The sequence below is a fragment of the Chironomus tepperi genome, unplaced genomic scaffold (genome assembly GCF_022539635.2).
Source record: "Chironomus tepperi strain 1889 unplaced genomic scaffold, CSIRO-AGI_Ctep_v1 contig_479, whole genome shotgun sequence".
Lineage (NCBI taxonomy): Eukaryota > Metazoa > Arthropoda > Insecta > Diptera > Chironomidae > Chironomus > Chironomus tepperi.
The window spans coordinates 798,618-816,988 of NW_027226601.1; the positions used below are offsets into that span (position 1 = coordinate 798,618).

The following is an 18,371-nucleotide window of genomic DNA, read 5'->3' on the forward strand; positions in this document are numbered from 1 at the left end:
TGAAATGCACAAGTGCACTTTGTGACTCGTTTATGGAAAAAATACATTCTAAGCATGAATGGATGTAGGAATTATGCAAATTGAATTAATAATAACTTAATAAGTCTCTTTTTATTTCCGATGTTTTTGTTTTCGTACACAAAATTTTGATAAGACATGATTTTGGAACTGCGGAATTTCCATTATTCGTCATCATCAGCCTAACCATCATAGGAACCTAACAATCGCTTACAATTAGGGCAATAACTGCAAATAAAGATGAGATAATGATTAAATCTGCTGAATAATCATCTATAGATCAATCACTTACTGATGCTGTGACTGACATGAACTGCATAAGTAGGGAATTAAGCAACAACAAACGCTCAAAAGGAGCACAGCTATGATATGAGTTTTAGTTGTCGGTACGCTCTTGATTTCTGTAGAAATGTCTGCTTTACACCATGGACAATTCATCGGAATTGTGTCTGGTCCATAAGTAATTGGTGATTGTTGAATCATGACTGTCTGCACTCCTGTAATTTGAAGATAATTGATTAAAATTGCCTGTCTGCAAATGGCTTTATTGTCTGCAAATTTAATTATTTCCTAATAATCTTGCAGAAATGTCATTGCAGTCAGGACATTAAAGTAACATTTAAGCGATGGGAATTAAATATGCGCAGTTCATGGCTGCATCTTATTTGCTGAGTCAGCAAAAAAGTTAAGGAACTTACCAGTTTGATGAGATACTGTATAAATCTTTTGTGGTTCTGCCTGTTGTGTCATGTCGGGATTATAAGCAGGTGGTGGAAGGTAGGAAGTAGTTGGATACATGACTGGAGGGTCATATTCATTAAATTTCGTCTTTTGCTTGCCTTTATCTTGGATGGAGGATATAAATAGTTATTGGATGCTTGTGTATCAAGGCATCAAGGCTGCTTACCCATTTTTCAGCTTTTATAGATTCTCTAAAAATTAAATGTATTAACTGCACAGACTATAATTTCAAACTGATGCAGAATAAAACAAAATACAGAAATTCACTTCCTTTGTTCAACTCTCAGCTGTTACTTTATTTCGTACTGATAAGGATGCTATAAGTATGTATGAAAAAAATAATATACTCATATTCATAATTTCCATATTCTATGTACTAAATACTATATGTCTATTGCCGCAAGTCTCTAATATGTGTATGTGGTGTTGTCGGTGCCAGTAGAAATTAAATTATCCATTCCAAAGTTGCCAAACAATTCATTTTGATTAATTAAATTTTCAGCTCTTATAAATACCCAAATATGCATCACAATTTGGACAAATGCTGCAATAAAAAAGTTGACGAAAGAATTAATAAATAAAAATTGATTTTTAATGGAAATTCCCCCTTTCACTTACTGCATTTGATTTTGACATGAGCTAACACAATATGGAATTAGACAACATGACCAGCATCCTATTAAGCATAACAAGTATGCCGCTGCATGCGTACGAAATGAAACTCTATCTTTGACCTTTGTTGTTATCTGTGACTTGCATGATGGACATGTCACATTTTGTGATTCTGGTCCATAACATGGTGGATGCATTTGCTGGACGATAATTGTTGTTGCTGGTGCTGCTTTTAGAATGATATTTTTTATGTAGGGGTTTATTTTAGTTTATCGCAATTTCTGACTTACATGTAGGCTTATTTGGCTTAGTTTCTTGTTCAACTGGTATAGTATGCAACTGAGTTGGAATTGCTTTGACAACATTGTTGTATGATGGAGGCTTTGATTCGTCACGAATGGCAACGCTTTGTGTAATTTGGTCTGAAATTTAATTTGAATTGTTTTTAAAGTAATTCTGCAAAAGTGATCATTTAAAGACATGCTAGCAGAGAGCGAAGGGTATTTAGCTGGATATAGCAGATTAAGAATCGGCTAAAACTTAGCTGGCTTCAGTCGATTAACGAATTTGATTGATTTCATTAAGGTGGCTTTAGTCGACTTAGTTGATCTTAGTCGACTATAACCAGCTACGCCCGACTTGGCCTTCTGCATGCAAGCATGGATACCATGGGGTACCTGGATTCAGGAGGATGGAGAGAATGGTTTAGTTATTAACCCTCTACTTCCCTTCTTTTGCAAAAAAAACTTCAGTTTACTAAGGATTTTCGAGCCAAAAATCCAAAACTCGCACAATTTTTGCATTTGTTACAAGCTATACCCCTGATTAATACATTGCTTCTGAGTTGGTAAGACCCTGGGAGTTGGATTCCATTGGACTCTAATCAAATTGTAACTCCAGGGAAGTCCGGACTTTCTTCTTCCGGGACTTCAAAAACGAAGAGTCCAGACTTCTTTGAATTCGATTTCAAAATAGATTCCTGCCAACTTTGCAGTGTTTATTCTACATTTTTGGGTACTTTAATCTTGTTGATTGAATATTTTCAATTTACAAAAAATTCCCCAAATAATCTTAATCTCTTCCTTAATTACTTTTTCTTAAGAATTATTAAATTATCAAATTTGATTATTATTTCATACTGGAACAATCCAGCTAGTCGTGTGGTGTAAAAATAATTACTAACCCATTTTATTACAGTCTAAAATATTTCACAATTCTGATGAAAAACTTGAATGTCCAATGTGTTCTGTTCAAAATCTCAAACTTATCTGCGAGAGCTCATGAACAATATTCAAAATAAATGACAGTGAATTAAGAGATTAATCATCAATTCGCATCTGTGTGACCTTCTTTATTTATAAGTAAAATAGAAGATGATAAGAGGTAATTTTTGTACATACTGAATGTTTATTTAGTCACATGCTTTTAATTATGTTTATTAGAAATTAATAGATCATTTCCAGGGGATCAGGACCTGCATGGAAACATCGTGATTTATTGATGTTTTGCTAATTAATAATCCTGTAATATTCCTTGAGTAATCAGCACAAATTATATAAACAAACTCATCGTCCTGTCTATTGTAAAGTAATAGATGACCAGCACTTGATATGTCAACATCAAAACACACACTGGTCAGCAATTTGTATGAAAAGCCTACACACTAAGCCACTCCATGTAACATATTCTTCTATATCTCATTATCGCCATCAATCAGTATTAATCCATGTGCGGCAAATGTCTTAGATATAGTGCAAAGTATCCATGCAATTGACACGACAGTTTGCGTTCCACATTTTATGACCAGCACTTGAAGCAGATGAATTGTTGACTTAGTTTCTGCAAATGGATTTACATAACATACAGGTAAGTATGAAGTAAATGAACGGCAGAATCTGTTATTTAATCTTTCTTTTTTTCACTCATTTTTATTGCTTATTATTTTTGCTTGTAGGAGGTGTGGCTCATTGTGTCTCATTGATTTAAACTTCTTATTGACTTGTTTGCCTAGGTTGAGTTGTATACTAAAGCTATTAATTGAAAGTAGTAATTAAGACATTTGATATTTTTATAAATATCCTGATTTGTGTTTAATAGAAGTCCAGCATTGTATGTATATGCCAGGTATGTGATTTGAGTTTGAATAAAGAGTTGCTTGAATAGCTCATTTTTGACATTAAGTAGAAATTGAGATTATTTAAAAATTCTTACTCAAAATTTGAATGTTTAGTCTGAACAGTAACCGTAATCGTAAGGACGAAACTATGATGCCCTAAGAGCCATTGAGCGTACAATAGAGATGTAAGCATAATTAAGTATGCACAGTTTTGTGAACATTCTCAAGATTATGCTTCCTGTCTTTTCGGGACGAGATATTTCGATCAATTTTTACGACGAAAAATGCGATTCGATGCATTGTGCCGCTCGAGTGATTTGAAAAAGTTTAGAGTCTTGCGGAAATGTTGTCCAAGCTTTACATGTGTAAGCATTAAAGTGATAGTCCAAAATATATATTAAGATATTAGTGCCTAATTAGCCCAAGTGGTCAAAATTGCGTTTCAGTTAAAGTCAAGTTAATGTTCAATTAATTACTTGTTTTAACAGTTCACTCGCAATGCTTTCTACGGCATACTGATGTGCCGTAAAGGACCCTAAGATGTACAGTTAAACAGTTTTGAATCAAAGAGTGTCACGGCTTGAAAAAGCTGTTGTAACCTAAGCTCCACATAGGAACATGATAGCAGTAAATAAGTAAGTAATGGCTTGAAAAATGGTCAAAGACTGCTTAAGAGTGTAGATGGACTACCTAGCAATACATCATGTTAGCATCAACATTTAAAAGCTCCATAATCCCCACTAAATTCTTTATCATGTTCAAGAAAGCTATGATTAGCCAGACTTAAAACAATTATCACGATTAATAAAATTTAATCTCTCAGGGCAATCAAAAAGTTCATAAAACTCTTTACTTCTGTATGTGTGAACATGCTAAGTCTATTATCAATATCAACAACTTTTTAAGTTTTTAATAAATCTTGCAAATGGGAACGAATTAAGTAATTTACATCAACATGATAATTTACGCCTTGTTAATCGATTAAATTAAGCATAAACTTTTCAGGGAGCGTCCAAAGACAATTTCTTGATTGGACATCATCCATCACTATTAAATGAACATTAACTGTCGTAAGAATGGCAATAAATCAATGATGGAAAGACCCATTTATGCTCTCGATATTATTTTTTATGTAACAATTTTTTCACATCCTCGTCTTGCAATTTCGTCTTGCGAAATATGACACAACAGCCACAAAAATCACTTATAATATTTTTTCTAGAGAAATGTCTTGAAAAATAAAATTTAATGATTGAATGTTTCTCGTACTAGGTCAGTGGTGGACAACCTTTTACTTTCGAGGCACACGTTGGTTGTAAGCCTCAATTGGAACCATACACGATGTACGGTTCATGGCATTTTCAAAGAATTTCTGACGGCACACTAGAGTGCCGCGACACACAGGTTGCTCACCACTGTCCTAGGCACTAAATTTTAAGTATTGCTCAACATTAAATAAGAAAATTCAATTTTAACTTTAAAATTTAATTAAGATTCATGAAGAATTAAATACAAAACCGCGACATGCATCATAAAGATTGACATGTTAATATTTGGCGTATTATGGAACAAAGCAAATTGCTGTCATGCTTATGAATTCATTTACAATTTTCTAATCAACATAAATCTCATTCCATCTCACTCTTTTGTGGCGGAATCAGTTAGTGGTTTTAGACGTGTCGGTGATTTTGATTTAATTATTTCTGGAACATCGTGATGGTGCGGTTTACCTTACTTATTTTGTTTGTGGTCCACCTTAATTTGCTCCATTTGAACTAACCTACAGCAATATTTTTTTATGTCTTCTTATTTTTTTGTGTCGATTTTTTTTTTCAAATGTTGCGAATGTCGGCTTTAGTCACTTATACACTTTCGTAGTTTTAATGACAAATTGACCACTTTAAATCAATTTGGGAAGGTTTTGTGACTGCAGAGGTCGATGTTGATTTGGATAGCATAGCTACACAGGAACAGAAATACCTCTACGGTACTTAAAACCGGTTATTTTGCATGCTGCGGCTTGAACACCACGACGGCTGATTTAGACTCAATTTTATTGCGAAAAATGCAGTTCACCACATTTTACCGCTCGGGAAAGGATACTTATACTATTTTTTTACTGAAGATTATATAATTCGTAATACTGAGATTAAAACTGAAATTTTAAGCTCTACCCACATCTTTAGAATCAATTAAAATTAAGACATCAAGTTTTGAAGGTTCGTTCAATTATTACGTAACGCAAAATCTTTCAATTTTTTGATCATCGGAACAAAACTTGGAAAAAAATTGCATAGTGTGGGACTCAACCCCCTTCCGTATACTAATCTAACTGAATCTCTAAGAAAATTTTTGAATGTAATTTTACAATATTTTTAATTAATAAGTATGGTCGAGTATACTTTGTATGTACACATCTATATATCTTGGAATGACATTTAAGGGTATGGGCTACTCTATCTAGCAAGTCTTAGAATATAATTTCGAGTATTTTGTATTTGACCTGAAACTAGGGACCTGAATTAAAATCTAAATTAATCTAGACTAATCACTTTGGCAAGCGGAAGCCGGCGAAAGAACCAGCTTTAGGTGTCATCCGTGGAACGACATGGATCACAATTGATTTGTACGTCTATCGATGTAAGTAAGTAAGAACCTAATCACTAGACTACAGTACAAATATGCTTCTTTAGGACACTTTAAAGTATAAACATTTTAAAGTAAGCATATAAACACAAACATATAGCAAGTACAGCCATGTATAATCGAAAACTCTAGTTCTCAGTGCTACACAACTCACACCAAAGCCATCCTGTACGTTCAATCATTTCATCCATATAAAAAACAACAAATTAACTTCATGAACATGGTCTGAGTTATTTTTATTTATTTTAGTCGACCAGAGATTAATAAGCTTTTTTTTTTAGCAGAGAATGTATAACTGACGACCTTCACAGGAATTTTTTTTTAAACATATTTATTTTCATACATGTGAAACTGTAGACGACCTTCAGTTGCTTATAAACGATAAGAAAATAAATAAATAAAAAATCAATGATCGACATTTGCTTGGAATCGTAGCCAGCAAGTCATTCTACCAAGAATAATTTAATAAGTCATTTGAAGGCTTTGATAATTCTTCATTAATTGACTATGCGTGTAGAAGGTGCATCGATAGTGCTCCACAGTATGATCAGATCGTTATGAGGTTTGCTTGACTGTAAAATATGGAATATTAATCCATTAGTCATGAAATAAGTAGCAAGTCGTTAATATTGTTATGAAATTTATGCGCGTATGTGAAATTATCTCTTCCAAAATATCAATTGCCGAATGAAATTACAAATAAATGACATTAAGGCTTGCGCATTTCTAACTCATAACAGTCAGACAATAGACAGTCGAAAGTTGAATTTCTCACGCTAATCTCAAGTTCAGAATTCGACAGAAAGAAGTTTTTGTTATTCGCATGAATTAAGCAACTACGTCCGCTTTTACGATTGAAGTTAGCGATATTGAATGAATTGAAAACAATTGCTAATTAATGCCATAGTGCTAAATATAGCGTTTGCATGCACTCACCCTTGAACTTGCACACCAAACACCTTTCCTCACGTAATGATCCCTGACATCTAAAAAATCTGTGTAATTATTGATGTCTGTGTCTTTGACTCTATTGATACATATATGTATGTAGAAACATCGAGTTGATTTGCAATCAAGTCAAACAGCTTCCGAAAAAATTGTTATGACTAAGATCGTACTTATGTGTACCGAGAAAAAAAAAGTAGTTTATTATGCAGGAGTGTAATTAACCAGTTTTTTTGTTTGCGTCAGAATTTCTGGATTTTTCATTTTCTATGAATGTAAGCTTTGAAACATAGCGTCTTATACATTGTTGCTGGACATTTACCTAGGTGTCGTTTACTTATTACGTAACGTCAAATATAGAGTTTTCGACTTCCTCTTCTCTGCGTAACTAAATCTCCAGGGAACATCCTTTCTTGAAGAGATACAATAGATGAAGAGCCTCTATATTATGCATAACAAAACTCAGGACCGTCCTCGCCCCATTTGAATAACGTAATAAACTTTATGGATCAATAGATCACGTAAGTTACAAAGAACAAATAAAATGAAGTTCTCAAAGATCAAATTCCATTGTCGAAAAATTCGGCCCTATTTAATACAATGAAATGTAAAAGTAACGGTTAAAAAAATTCGAAATTACGGAAAAAAAATTTTGAAAAATTTACGCTTTTCATTATGGTAAAATACAACCCTAGCATCTATGGAAAGTCAATGATTAAAAGATCTGTATTTTCAGCGAAGTAAGCAAGCTAAAGGAACGGCCCTATTTAATATGAAATACACAATTCTATCAAATTCCCTAGCAAGGAAAGAGCGTCAAACTCTCGAGGACATGCTCTTTGTCTGTTAGGGGATATTGCTATTGACTTATATCTTCGTTCTCAGTAAACATCCAGAAAGACGTAAACAAAACATCCAAAATACTGTCAACCAATAATAATCAATCAAAAGTTAATTTATGGCCAATATCAAGTCATTAACTAATTCATGACTAGAATCAACTCATTAAAATCCTTGAAAATATTTAAAAATAGCCATTTTAATTGCTTGTCATAAAAAACTCAAACAAACCCAAATTTTACTTTTTTAAGTTTCAATTCTTCTTATTCCTGTTTTGCCTTCATTTGCTTCAAAAATTACCCACATGCTGAATTAAATGTTTATCGACATATCCTTAAAAAACAGCATAAATAAGTTAAATTAAACTAAACATTTCACAAGGTCCACTTTCAAATTTTTTTGTTAAAAATATTGCAGTACTTCCTTTGTGCATATCAAATCGGATTTACCAAATAAATTCGCAAAGAATGCAATAAACATGAAGCAACAGACAGTCGCTTTATTGATATTGCATGCAAATTTTTTTGTAATAAAAAGTGAACAATCAATAAGCTTTTAATCTTTTGTACGTGGCCATAAATGACTGCAATTCTTTTGACAAGAATTGAATTCGAAATTGAATTTCGGCAGAATTTTCAGCTTGCAAATTCATTTTGTTTAAGCCAATTGTCCATGCTTAGTGCCGACAAATCGACGTTGACTGTGTCAAACAATTAATTAGATCATTTTATTAAGAAATTTAAATACATTTATCTACACTGTTTAATCGGTCACTAAGGCAGCAGTTAGTTAAAGTAATTTTCAAAGCAGCTTGTCTTGTAACATGTGATTAAATACATAAAGTAATGGGCGATAAAATAATATTACTTGAAATTACTTTCAAAATGCACAATTTTTTTTTTTGCGACCCGAAAGTTCACTTTTGAAATGAATAAGGCTTAAGCTTAACCTCTTGATGGTGGGATACGTCTCGTGTCGCATATTAATTATCATTAATCATTTTCAACATACTTTTGTTCAACATGTCTCATAATACACAAAGATTATTGACATGTATTCTACTTAATCTCTGACTTTTGTAACAAATATTTATTCGCTGTTAGGCTAATTGAAATCACATAATGTAGAATACTCGAGACTAACAATCGACAATCCTTTTCGGTTGTTTAAAAAACTTCAATGACTTGCAGGCTCCGACGAAGCTTTATGGTTTTGGAATTCAGAGTTGTTATAGAAGACGCCCAGGAAGTTCTTACCTGATCACCTCACATCAAGGTAAGGTCTACATGGAGATAAGCTGACATCGCAATTTCTAACAGACAATGGGCATACTTACTTAAAAATGCGTATTAATGTCTATCCTCAATCTAAATAATTGGGCATATTCAAATTAGTGAGCATACTCATCAGCATGCTCCTTGTCTGCTTGGAATTTACAATCAAGCTGCATGACTATTGCAGCATTAAAGCCCCTACTATGCGGGCGTCGCTTTTTCTAATATTATTATTCGATTGATCGCCACGAGAATTTCAATGTGTGCTGTTGAGAACTAACAAGTTTGAACCAAAATAAGCCAAGGAGTTCACATTATGCAATACAACAGTTATGCGCTATTTAAGGTCTAGACGACATTAACGTCATCAAGGTTTGATCTATTCTGAATACATGGCTTTACATAAATAGATAGCCATACAATGTATTTGATTTTGGTTATTAACAAATAGTAGCAAGCGATTGAGTCAGCTTCAAACGCCGTCTATGGATGCCCGTAGATCACAATTGATCTGTATGTCCACCGTAGTAATTAACCCTAGCTAGCAGGCAAAGTGCGTGGTCTCACGAGCAGATTAAGCTGAAAGCAACACTCACGAGCATGCTCAACTATTGTGGTATATTTATAGTTAGTAAACTCTCGAGGTCATGATCTTTGCCTGTTAGTTTAGAAATAGGCCGAGACTAGGCTAAATGATGTCTGGATAAAGCTACACTGGAATTAGTATCGCGTAACTTGATTCTTGATCCCTTAGGATATAACCTCAGTTACTAAGCTACTGCAAGACTCACAGTCATGTTGACCGTATAGCTATCAACTCAGATTATCATGACTTACCCAAAATAGCTATACAACAGCCCTGAATCTACTCAAATAATTAAGTAATAATCTATTTACTTTATCGTTGAGATTTGTGATTGACAATAGCAATATTGAACAACTTCCATTTGTATCTCAAGTAGGATACACTCAATAATTGAAATTAGATTGTAAATTCAGCAATTTCAAGGAACTTTTGGACAATAAGTTTTATATGAATGCAACAGACACATAATTGATTAGCGGCATTGGTTAATGGCACCGCAAAACCTGTTCCGTTAAATAAGAATTCCTGCACAGAGTATAAGCAAATTTAGAAAAGAAGTCAATGACTGATTCCAAGTCAGAAAAATTATGCAAGAAACAAGTTTTTTTGGGATTTTTTTATGCTTAATTCTATAAAAATATTTACGTAAATTTCTCCCGTGAGATTCTTCATACGACAAATATTCTAAAATCAACGTCAGCAGTGCTCAAACTACATAAAAATTAAAGAACGAGAAGGCAATATCAAAAATGTTTTATAGCCCCCACCATACACAGACACACAAAACTCACCAAAGCTTTTTTGTCTACGTCACAACAACAAAAAAAAGCTTTGTGGTGAAGTAAAAAAAAATGTTAACACGATCTCACTTTCAATAGCTGCTTGCTTGCTGCTTTACCAGAAAACTGTCTTAAGTTTCATTTTCATTCGAGTAGTGGTGCAGACAACAGGCAACAACAAGAAATATTTTTTTGAAAAAAAATCTTGGCTGTTTAGTGCTTAAAGTTTAATTACAATTTAAGGCTGTTCAGTTGAATTGTGATTGCTGACGGATTAACACGAATGTTGTGAACGGTGAAGAAATTTTTTGGATTTCTGAGAAAAAAAAAATTATTTGAAAGGTGTTGAAAAAGGTGATAAAATTTGGATTATGAACTGTCTGTGACTAAAATGATGTAGCTTATAATGAGGTTTAATAACAGTGCAAAAAAAAAAAAAATAAAATCAATGTTAAAATATTGACTTTGGATATATATTTGCCTTATTAATTTTGAGTTAAATGCAAGATGCGAACAGAAAATGAAAACTCAAGCAATTATGCAATAAAAGCTGAATAACTAAAATTATAAATAAAAAAAAAATAAGTATCAAGTGTGTGTGCAGCAAGTATCAACCTCTTTTTTGCATGTGCTCGCTCATTGCTCAGTCTCATATTTCAACGTGATATTTTTAACTAATTTTTCTCGGTAACAAATTATTACCATTTTGCATTCAAGTATCATCGGATGCCTACCAACGATGGGGACATATATTGAGTAATTAAATTAATCTCATGCCCGAGTGATACAGAGGATACAGAGGAAGGTCTCTGTTACGGAGCTTTTCAGGATCCGACATACCTCTTTTATAGGCACCAAATGGAAGCAATCTCCGTTTGGCGTCCATACGGATGAATTTGATGGCTTTAATCTGTTTGGTAGCCATGCAGTCCATATAGTCAAATTGATTATTACGTCATAGTGAAGCCGTCTATTTCTGCTATATTAAGCTAAATTTAAGTCATCTATTTTGGCTTAATATGGACGCTAAAAGGAAGTGGCTTCCATTTGGTATTAATAATTGAAGTTAATCAGAGCCTTTAAAACTTTGTGGCACAGTTTTCCTTCATTTGTGACTGTTGATTTAGCAGAAAAAAGTATAATTCGGAATTACGGATTCCTAGTAGGATTTGATCAGTATATGGTTGCATGCTTCTACCACTGTGCCATCGGAGGTTATTCGAGTATATGGCAAAGTGCCTATACAAATTATGCATTTTTTGTATCTCCTGCTTACTGCTTCAGTTTCTTTAATATACCTCAAAAAGACAGGCATAAATCATTGTTTCATGATACTGAAAGTCCAAAGCAGTCTCTTTGCTAACCTAAAAGCAGTCTCTTTCCTGTTAGGGATCATCATCACGAAATCCAATTCCAACAGTGCCACTCGGGATCGTGACTTAAAAAAAATATAAATTTTTCGTAATTAAACATGAGTCCAGCGTAAATATACAGATGATGAGCAGGCAAGCAGTGATTGCAAGTTGTGTCGTTAATTGCTTAAATCCACTCTATATTTTTTTTTTGTGTCTTTACGTTTTTTTTTTTTATCGTGCGACAAACTTTATTTTTCTCCATTTCGGACGATGTCACACTTTTTTTTTATTATTTATTATCTCGTAATTATTTGCGCAACGTCTTCATCGTGACTGACATCCATCCGTGTGAATTAGTTGTCATTTGATATAAAATTTCACTTAAAATGTTGCAATTTGCACTATTTTTTGGATTTTTAAGATATAAACAACAACCGGCAAAAAATAATTTAATTAATTTACAGTTTTGATGAAGTGAATTGAACGTGTTTTTTAACTGCTGTGCTTCCGCATTTTTTTCGTTTCTTTTTTTTATGAGAGCCAAAAAAGTACTTCAATCATGCGCGAAAAATTATGATTTCATAAGAAATTCACTTCTATAAAAACAGTGCCTTTAAAGCTTAGTCGAGGTTAAATTTAATTAAAATGAACTTTGCATTTTGCAGCTTTTGGCTATAAGAATGAAAATAACTACACGACCTTGTGGTCAGTTTGCGTAAATTAATGAAACTTATTACTCGATTAAATCTGATAAGAAGCAATTGCCAAAGTTCCGCAAACTTTCAGACATGCAAAAAAAAAAAATATTTTTAAGACCCAATGTAAGGCACAACACAGTCAGAATTAAGTAAATCAAAAATTGCTCCATATAAGTGTAATTGAGAAAACTGGATTTTTTTTTTCAACGTACGACAAGGCAGTCAACTTTTTTTTTGCTGTAAATGCAGCAAGAGTCTGTTGATATCGTGTTCTGTGTGCAAGTCATTCGGTAACAGAGATCGCTGTGATACAAAATAATTGACTTAATAATATTATATTTTTTCTGAGTCAATACAGATACTCATAATTGTGGTGAATTTGCAGAGTGATTGGTAAGAACGCCTACATGAGCTTTGTATTGCTGAATCTAAAATAACATTCCTTTAATTACGAAATTTAAAGTGATCTTAAAAATAGGATTTGATTGATTTATTTAAGCTGTGTTGGCAAGTGAAGTCCGAAAAATTTGGGAATTTTATTGCAAAAAGTAGAACACTAAAGCAAGGCCGCGACTCCCAAAATATTCCAACCAGAGTTGCAGCCTGTCAAAAGGCTTGTTTTTTGCATGCGACCTGTTAAAGGCACTGCCAGCGAACAGGCAATTTTTTTTTCAATTCCTTTCGCAGACCGTATCTGCCACAAGTCTTACCTGTTTTCAGACAATGCTTATTCACAGGCAAATACTGTTGCAGATCTGTTGCTTGTTGTCTGTTGAATTTTCTGGTTAGCAGAGCTTAAATTCGACAAGAACCTCAAAAAGTTGACTCAAATTGACTCGACTTCATATATTATTTGAGTTACATTCAAGATCTTCTACTTACTGGGGTTTGACTGGGGTATTGATCCTTAATATTGATTACATGATTCATGAATTTGCAAAATGTTCACATTTTATATGTCCAACTTGTGAATATGTTTAATCGTTAATATCTGACCTTTTACGAACCAAATTATCAGATTACCTGACTCTGATACTTACATAAAAGAAATTCAGACTCGCTTCACATTCACAAATATATGACTTTTCCATTTGCATCTTAAATACCAAATCCAAAGCTGTTAATTTTATGTGTTAAATTGTCAAATTAATCGGAACTCGACGGACTTTATTAGATCAATCAATTAAGTCTAATTCTCATAAGATTATTCTTTAGTCAATGAAACGCACCATGCAATTTTTAGCACCTGCCAATGACTTCAACTTTAATATCCATCAATCTTTTGACTCAAAATAGCTCAATTTGATTCAAAGTAGCTCTCAACAAGTCGTGATTTTCGTTTTGCTTTCAAATGAATTCTAATTAAGCTACAATGTAATTTGTATGAACACGTGCCTGATATATGTAATGCAATAGCATTTCATCTCTTAATATTTCCTGTACAAACTGCACCTTTGACTAGGGTGGCCATGTGGTCATCTGCTGTATTTTAGCGGGATGATGGATGCTTACTGCTGTGTCCCGACAAAGCCTCAAAGTGCCTTAAATCCTCTGGTCCCTATCATTCCAACAAGTCAAGAACTTAATACAAATTAAGGAAATCCAACATATCCCAAAAGTTTCCCAATTTTTCACGAAAATCCTCTGGTCAGCCTACCTTTGACAGAATCAACTCAATATATCAGGCTTGTAAAAACAAACTTCATTTTACCAACAAGCTTTTCATATTAATTTTTCTATAATTCAGTCAAGGCTGAATGCCATAATGTGTAATACAAGAAGTGGCAAAAAGTAAAATTCAAACTGTAAAATATCCAACAACAACAACAAAAAAAACTTTCAAATTCTTTTAATTTGAATTTAGAAAATCTCAATTTTCATCTTAATCTAATTTTAACCCCAGAGCGCAACGATTATGCAATGCAGCAGCTATGGTCGGCATGAAACATAATAATGCAGTAAATATTTGCTGCATATTAAACAGCTTTAGCTGTTGTTGGCTTCCAAAAAACAAAAAGCCGTTGCTCAAGTGTGCTTTTAAAAAATTTGCAAAAAATTAAGATATCCAGTTCCATTGCCATTGAATCTCAATTCTTAAGATATTTCAATCAAATTACCTGCTTTAGGATCTTGAACGATAGCACAAAGACTGACCTTCTGAATTATTTTCACTACATGTACACATTAAATTTTTTGCACAGTGATGGTTAAGCTTTGTGATCCGGTACAATTAGTCAGTAAATGTAGGTGATGTGTTATGTAACATGCAATTTAAAAGGCAATTCAGAGTGAAAAAATTATTACTTTGAAATGTTTTGAGTCTAGTGGAAATTTCTGGATTATTCTCAGGTGGATTTTGCTTGTTGTAGCTTGCTTTAGCTGTAAAAAGTTTTGGAGAATGACTTGTTATATATTACTAAACACGAGCATGCTGACCCGAACAGCTCAATCCTGCTAATATTTATGCCATTTTGCACAATGCTTAAATGTGATCAAGAGCATGCTCAGCAGTGTGCTCAGGTGAGCACATCAAAATTTTGATTTTGGTATGCTCATGAGCATGCTCAGTTGAACGTTTCACCTGAGCACGCTCAAAAATATTTTATATTGTTCGAGAGCACATTCAGAGTGTGCTCATGAGCGTGCTCAGTTGAGCATGCTATGGTGAGCACGTAAAACATGAATTTGAGCATGCTCAGAAGCGTGCTCACAAAACTGAGCACGCTCTTTGTATACTCGGGCAAGCTTTTCATATTAATTTTTCTATAATTCAGTCAAGGCTGAATGCCATAATGTGTAACTACAAGAAGTGGCAAAAAGTAAAATTCAAACTGTAAAATGGGATCAACCAACAACAACAAAAAAACTTTCAAATTCTTTTAATTTGAATTTAGAAAATCTCAATTTTCATCTTAATCTAATTTTAACCCCAGAGCGCAACGATTATGCAATGCAGCAGCTATGGTCGGCATGAAACATAATAATGCAGTAAATATTTGCTGCATATTAAACAGCTTTAGCTGTTGTTGGCTTCCAAAAAACAAAAAGCCGTTGCTCAAGTGTGCTTTTAAAAAATTTGCAAAAAATTAAGATATCCAGTTCCATTGCCATTGAATCTCAATTCTGTATAGTTTGTGTTTTAAGATATTTCAATCAAATTACCTGCTTTAGGATCTTGAACGATAGCACAAAGACTGACCTTCTGAATTATTTTCACTACATGTACACATTAAATTTTTTGCACAGTGATGGTTAAGCTTTGTGATCCTAAGTCAATGAGACTGTTGGTACAATTAGTCAGTAAATGTAGGTGATGTGTTATGTAACATGCAATTTATAAGGCAATTGAGAGTTGCTAAAAAAAATTATTACTTTTAAATGTTTTGAGTCTAGTGGAAATTTCTGGAATTCCAGGTGTTTGTGCTTGCTGCGGCTACGTTAAGCTGTGGAGAGTTTACTAGATTGACTTTTAATATTACTAAACGCGACTTCTGACCCGAACAGCACAATTTGGGCAAATGATCAAAAATCAGGCAACTTGGTTCCGAACTCGGTTCAATTCCAGCACCATGAGAAAGTCAAGAAAGCCTGGTGCCAGATTTTAGATCGAATAACCGACTTGTGCTATATGGGAGAACTAAGAGTCATCTCGAAATATATGGAGCCAAGTCGAAATTTCCATATAAAATTCTAGTCGACTTTGAGCTCTGATGACTAGATTTGACTCATTTTTATCTAGAAACTTAAAAACTGTTTTAGATGTCAAATTTCAATAATTTTTGGGTTCTGTTCTGAATGTCTCATATTGTCATGTTGCCAAAATTAACGGTTGCCTTGCGGACAACGATTCAACTTGAGTTTGAACTTCTTTCAGACAATCTAACATTGCCTTTCAGTCAACGCTTTACTTGCTCTTGAAATAAACACCCTCAGGCGCCATCAGGCAGGCCTAATTGACTTTCGGGAACGTGCCATTCAAACAAAGCAGTAAAAAAAATTACTAGACATTTCCGACTGCTGTCGATCCTACTTAACCTGCAAAACACAGCAAAAAATCGTCAGTTCTTATAATTGTATCAATTTTACAGTCTATTACTAAGTCAATGAGACTGTTGCTAAATAAGACAACCTATTACAGTCTCAACCAGCACATTTACTACTTAAAACATGTCAAAATAGCCAAGTACCAATTTTAATCTTCCTGCATAAAAAATCGTAGCAAAAAAAAAAAAAACAATTTTAACACAGCAATAACATTGTCCAACAATGGTACATTCCACCATTAAAAATAGAATGTCTTACATGCGAAAACAAGTTGAGCAGGTTTAAGAAACTTCCCTTTTGTCAGTGTCACAAGACACATTTAAAGATTTATGTCACACTTTAATATGATTTATAGAAATAAATTCAATAACTATTCCTTCATACGTGCATCAACACGTCCAGCAAATAATTTCAGTCATTACCTGTGGAAATCTTAAAAGTGTAAAGTTGTTGGACATAATTGCTATGGGTGAGAGTGAAGCATCGTTTTCAAGATTAAAATGCATTACGAAGCCTTTTTTTTATGCAATTATGAATCTTTCAATCTTGAATTTTACCTGTTTATTGCCTTTTTGTATTGATTTATTGTGACCTAGCGCTGAGCATAGTCAATATCCTGCCGAAGGACTGTGCAATTAATAAGAGAAATTTTGCAATGAAATTTCATAAGAAATTGGGACAAGGGGAGGCGGTAGACTAGCAATTTTGGTGTGGATTACAGCAGTGGTGGGCAACCTGTTTCCTGCGGTACATCTTGATGATAAGCCTCGACACATGTGCATACAATTCATGGAATTTCCATAAAATGTTGACGACACACTATTGTATCACGACACACAGGTTGCCCACCACTGGATTACACACATGTCTTGTCTGAATTTCACAACCTCAGCACTAAGACTACATCCCCATCTGCTTTAAATAAATACTTACAATTATTTAAATACTTGCAAATGAAAATCACGCAATTTTTATTTTCTGAAACATTAAACCTCAATATAAGCTACTGCATTGTAACCCTTAAGATAAAAAAAGAGCAAGACACGACCTTCCATACCATACTCAATGTCATTTTTTATTTCTCTTTCTCCTCTACAGCATTTAATCTAGTTTATTAATAAAAATTTATACATAATAAATACAAAGATGAAATTGACGATATTTGTACTAGCTGCGATTTTCTGTATGGCACATTCAAATCCAGTGCCATTGCCAGAGGAATCAATAGACCTAATTAATATTCCGCTTAATGACAATAAGGTGAGTAGATGATTGATTTATTGATATTTATAAAATTAAGGTCGACAGTTGGATTGAAACTGATCAAGCTTTGAGTCAGCCCTAATTGTACATGGATCAGTGGTGGACAGCCTTTAATGTTTCGCGGCACACCTTGGTGATAAGCCTCGAACAAAACCGCACACGGCATAAGGTTCATTGGATCTTGAACAATTTTTGGCGAGACACTAATGTGCCGCTACACAAGTGTGCTGTGACACAAGTGTGCTGCGACACAAGTGTGCTGCGACACATGTGTTCTGCACCACTAATGTATATGCTCAAACACAAGTGTGCTCCGGCACACAAGTTGATCACCACTGATGTAGATGCTCAGGCACTACCTTGAGATCACCAAAATTCCCAAATATTTATTCAAAAACAATTTCGCGTATAGCCGGTAGCTTGAAGTTCAAATTAATTAACACAATTCGTTACT

General features: G+C 33.8%; 3 protein-coding genes across 5 annotated transcripts in view; 1 reads left to right on the top strand and 2 right to left on the bottom strand.

Annotated features, from left to right (window-relative positions):
* Window positions 1–85: 85 nt before the first annotated feature.
* Window positions 86–1,059, bottom strand: LOC139099674 (lipopolysaccharide-induced tumor necrosis factor-alpha factor homolog). Its single transcript, XM_070652199.1, has 4 exons — window positions 926–1,059; window positions 717–863; window positions 311–515; window positions 86–246 (listed from the first exon to the last, which is right to left on the bottom strand). Exons 1-4 carry the CDS (start codon window positions 927–929, stop codon window positions 201–203), a joined length of 402 nt encoding a protein of 133 aa, XP_070508300.1. The 5' UTR covers window positions 930–1,059; the 3' UTR covers window positions 86–200.
* Window positions 1,027–2,653, bottom strand: LOC139099673 (lipopolysaccharide-induced tumor necrosis factor-alpha factor homolog). Of its 2 annotated transcripts, none has more exons than XM_070652198.1 (4): window positions 2,555–2,653; window positions 1,662–1,793; window positions 1,378–1,597; window positions 1,027–1,303 (listed from the first exon to the last, which is right to left on the bottom strand). In XM_070652198.1, exons 1-4 carry the CDS (start codon window positions 2,556–2,558, stop codon window positions 1,258–1,260), a joined length of 402 nt encoding a protein of 133 aa, XP_070508299.1. In that variant the 5' UTR covers window positions 2,559–2,653; the 3' UTR covers window positions 1,027–1,257. The 2 variants fall into 2 exon arrangements, with proteins under 2 accessions (XP_070508299.1, XP_070508298.1); XM_070652197.1 differs by having other exon boundaries at window positions 1,378–1,600.
* An 8,061-nt stretch (window positions 2,654–10,714) lies between these two features.
* LOC139099670 (synaptonemal complex protein 4) overlaps window positions 10,715–18,371 on the top strand; it is a 29,946-nt gene continuing 22,289 nt past the window's right edge. For both annotated transcript variants that reach the window (XM_070652193.1, XM_070652194.1), the window contains exons 1-2: window positions 10,715–10,911; window positions 17,753–17,914. In XM_070652193.1, coding sequence (XP_070508294.1) covers window positions 17,801–17,914 — 114 coding nt within the window. In that variant the 5' untranslated portion in view covers window positions 10,715–10,911; window positions 17,753–17,800. The remainder of the gene's footprint in view (window positions 10,912–17,752; window positions 17,915–18,371) is intronic.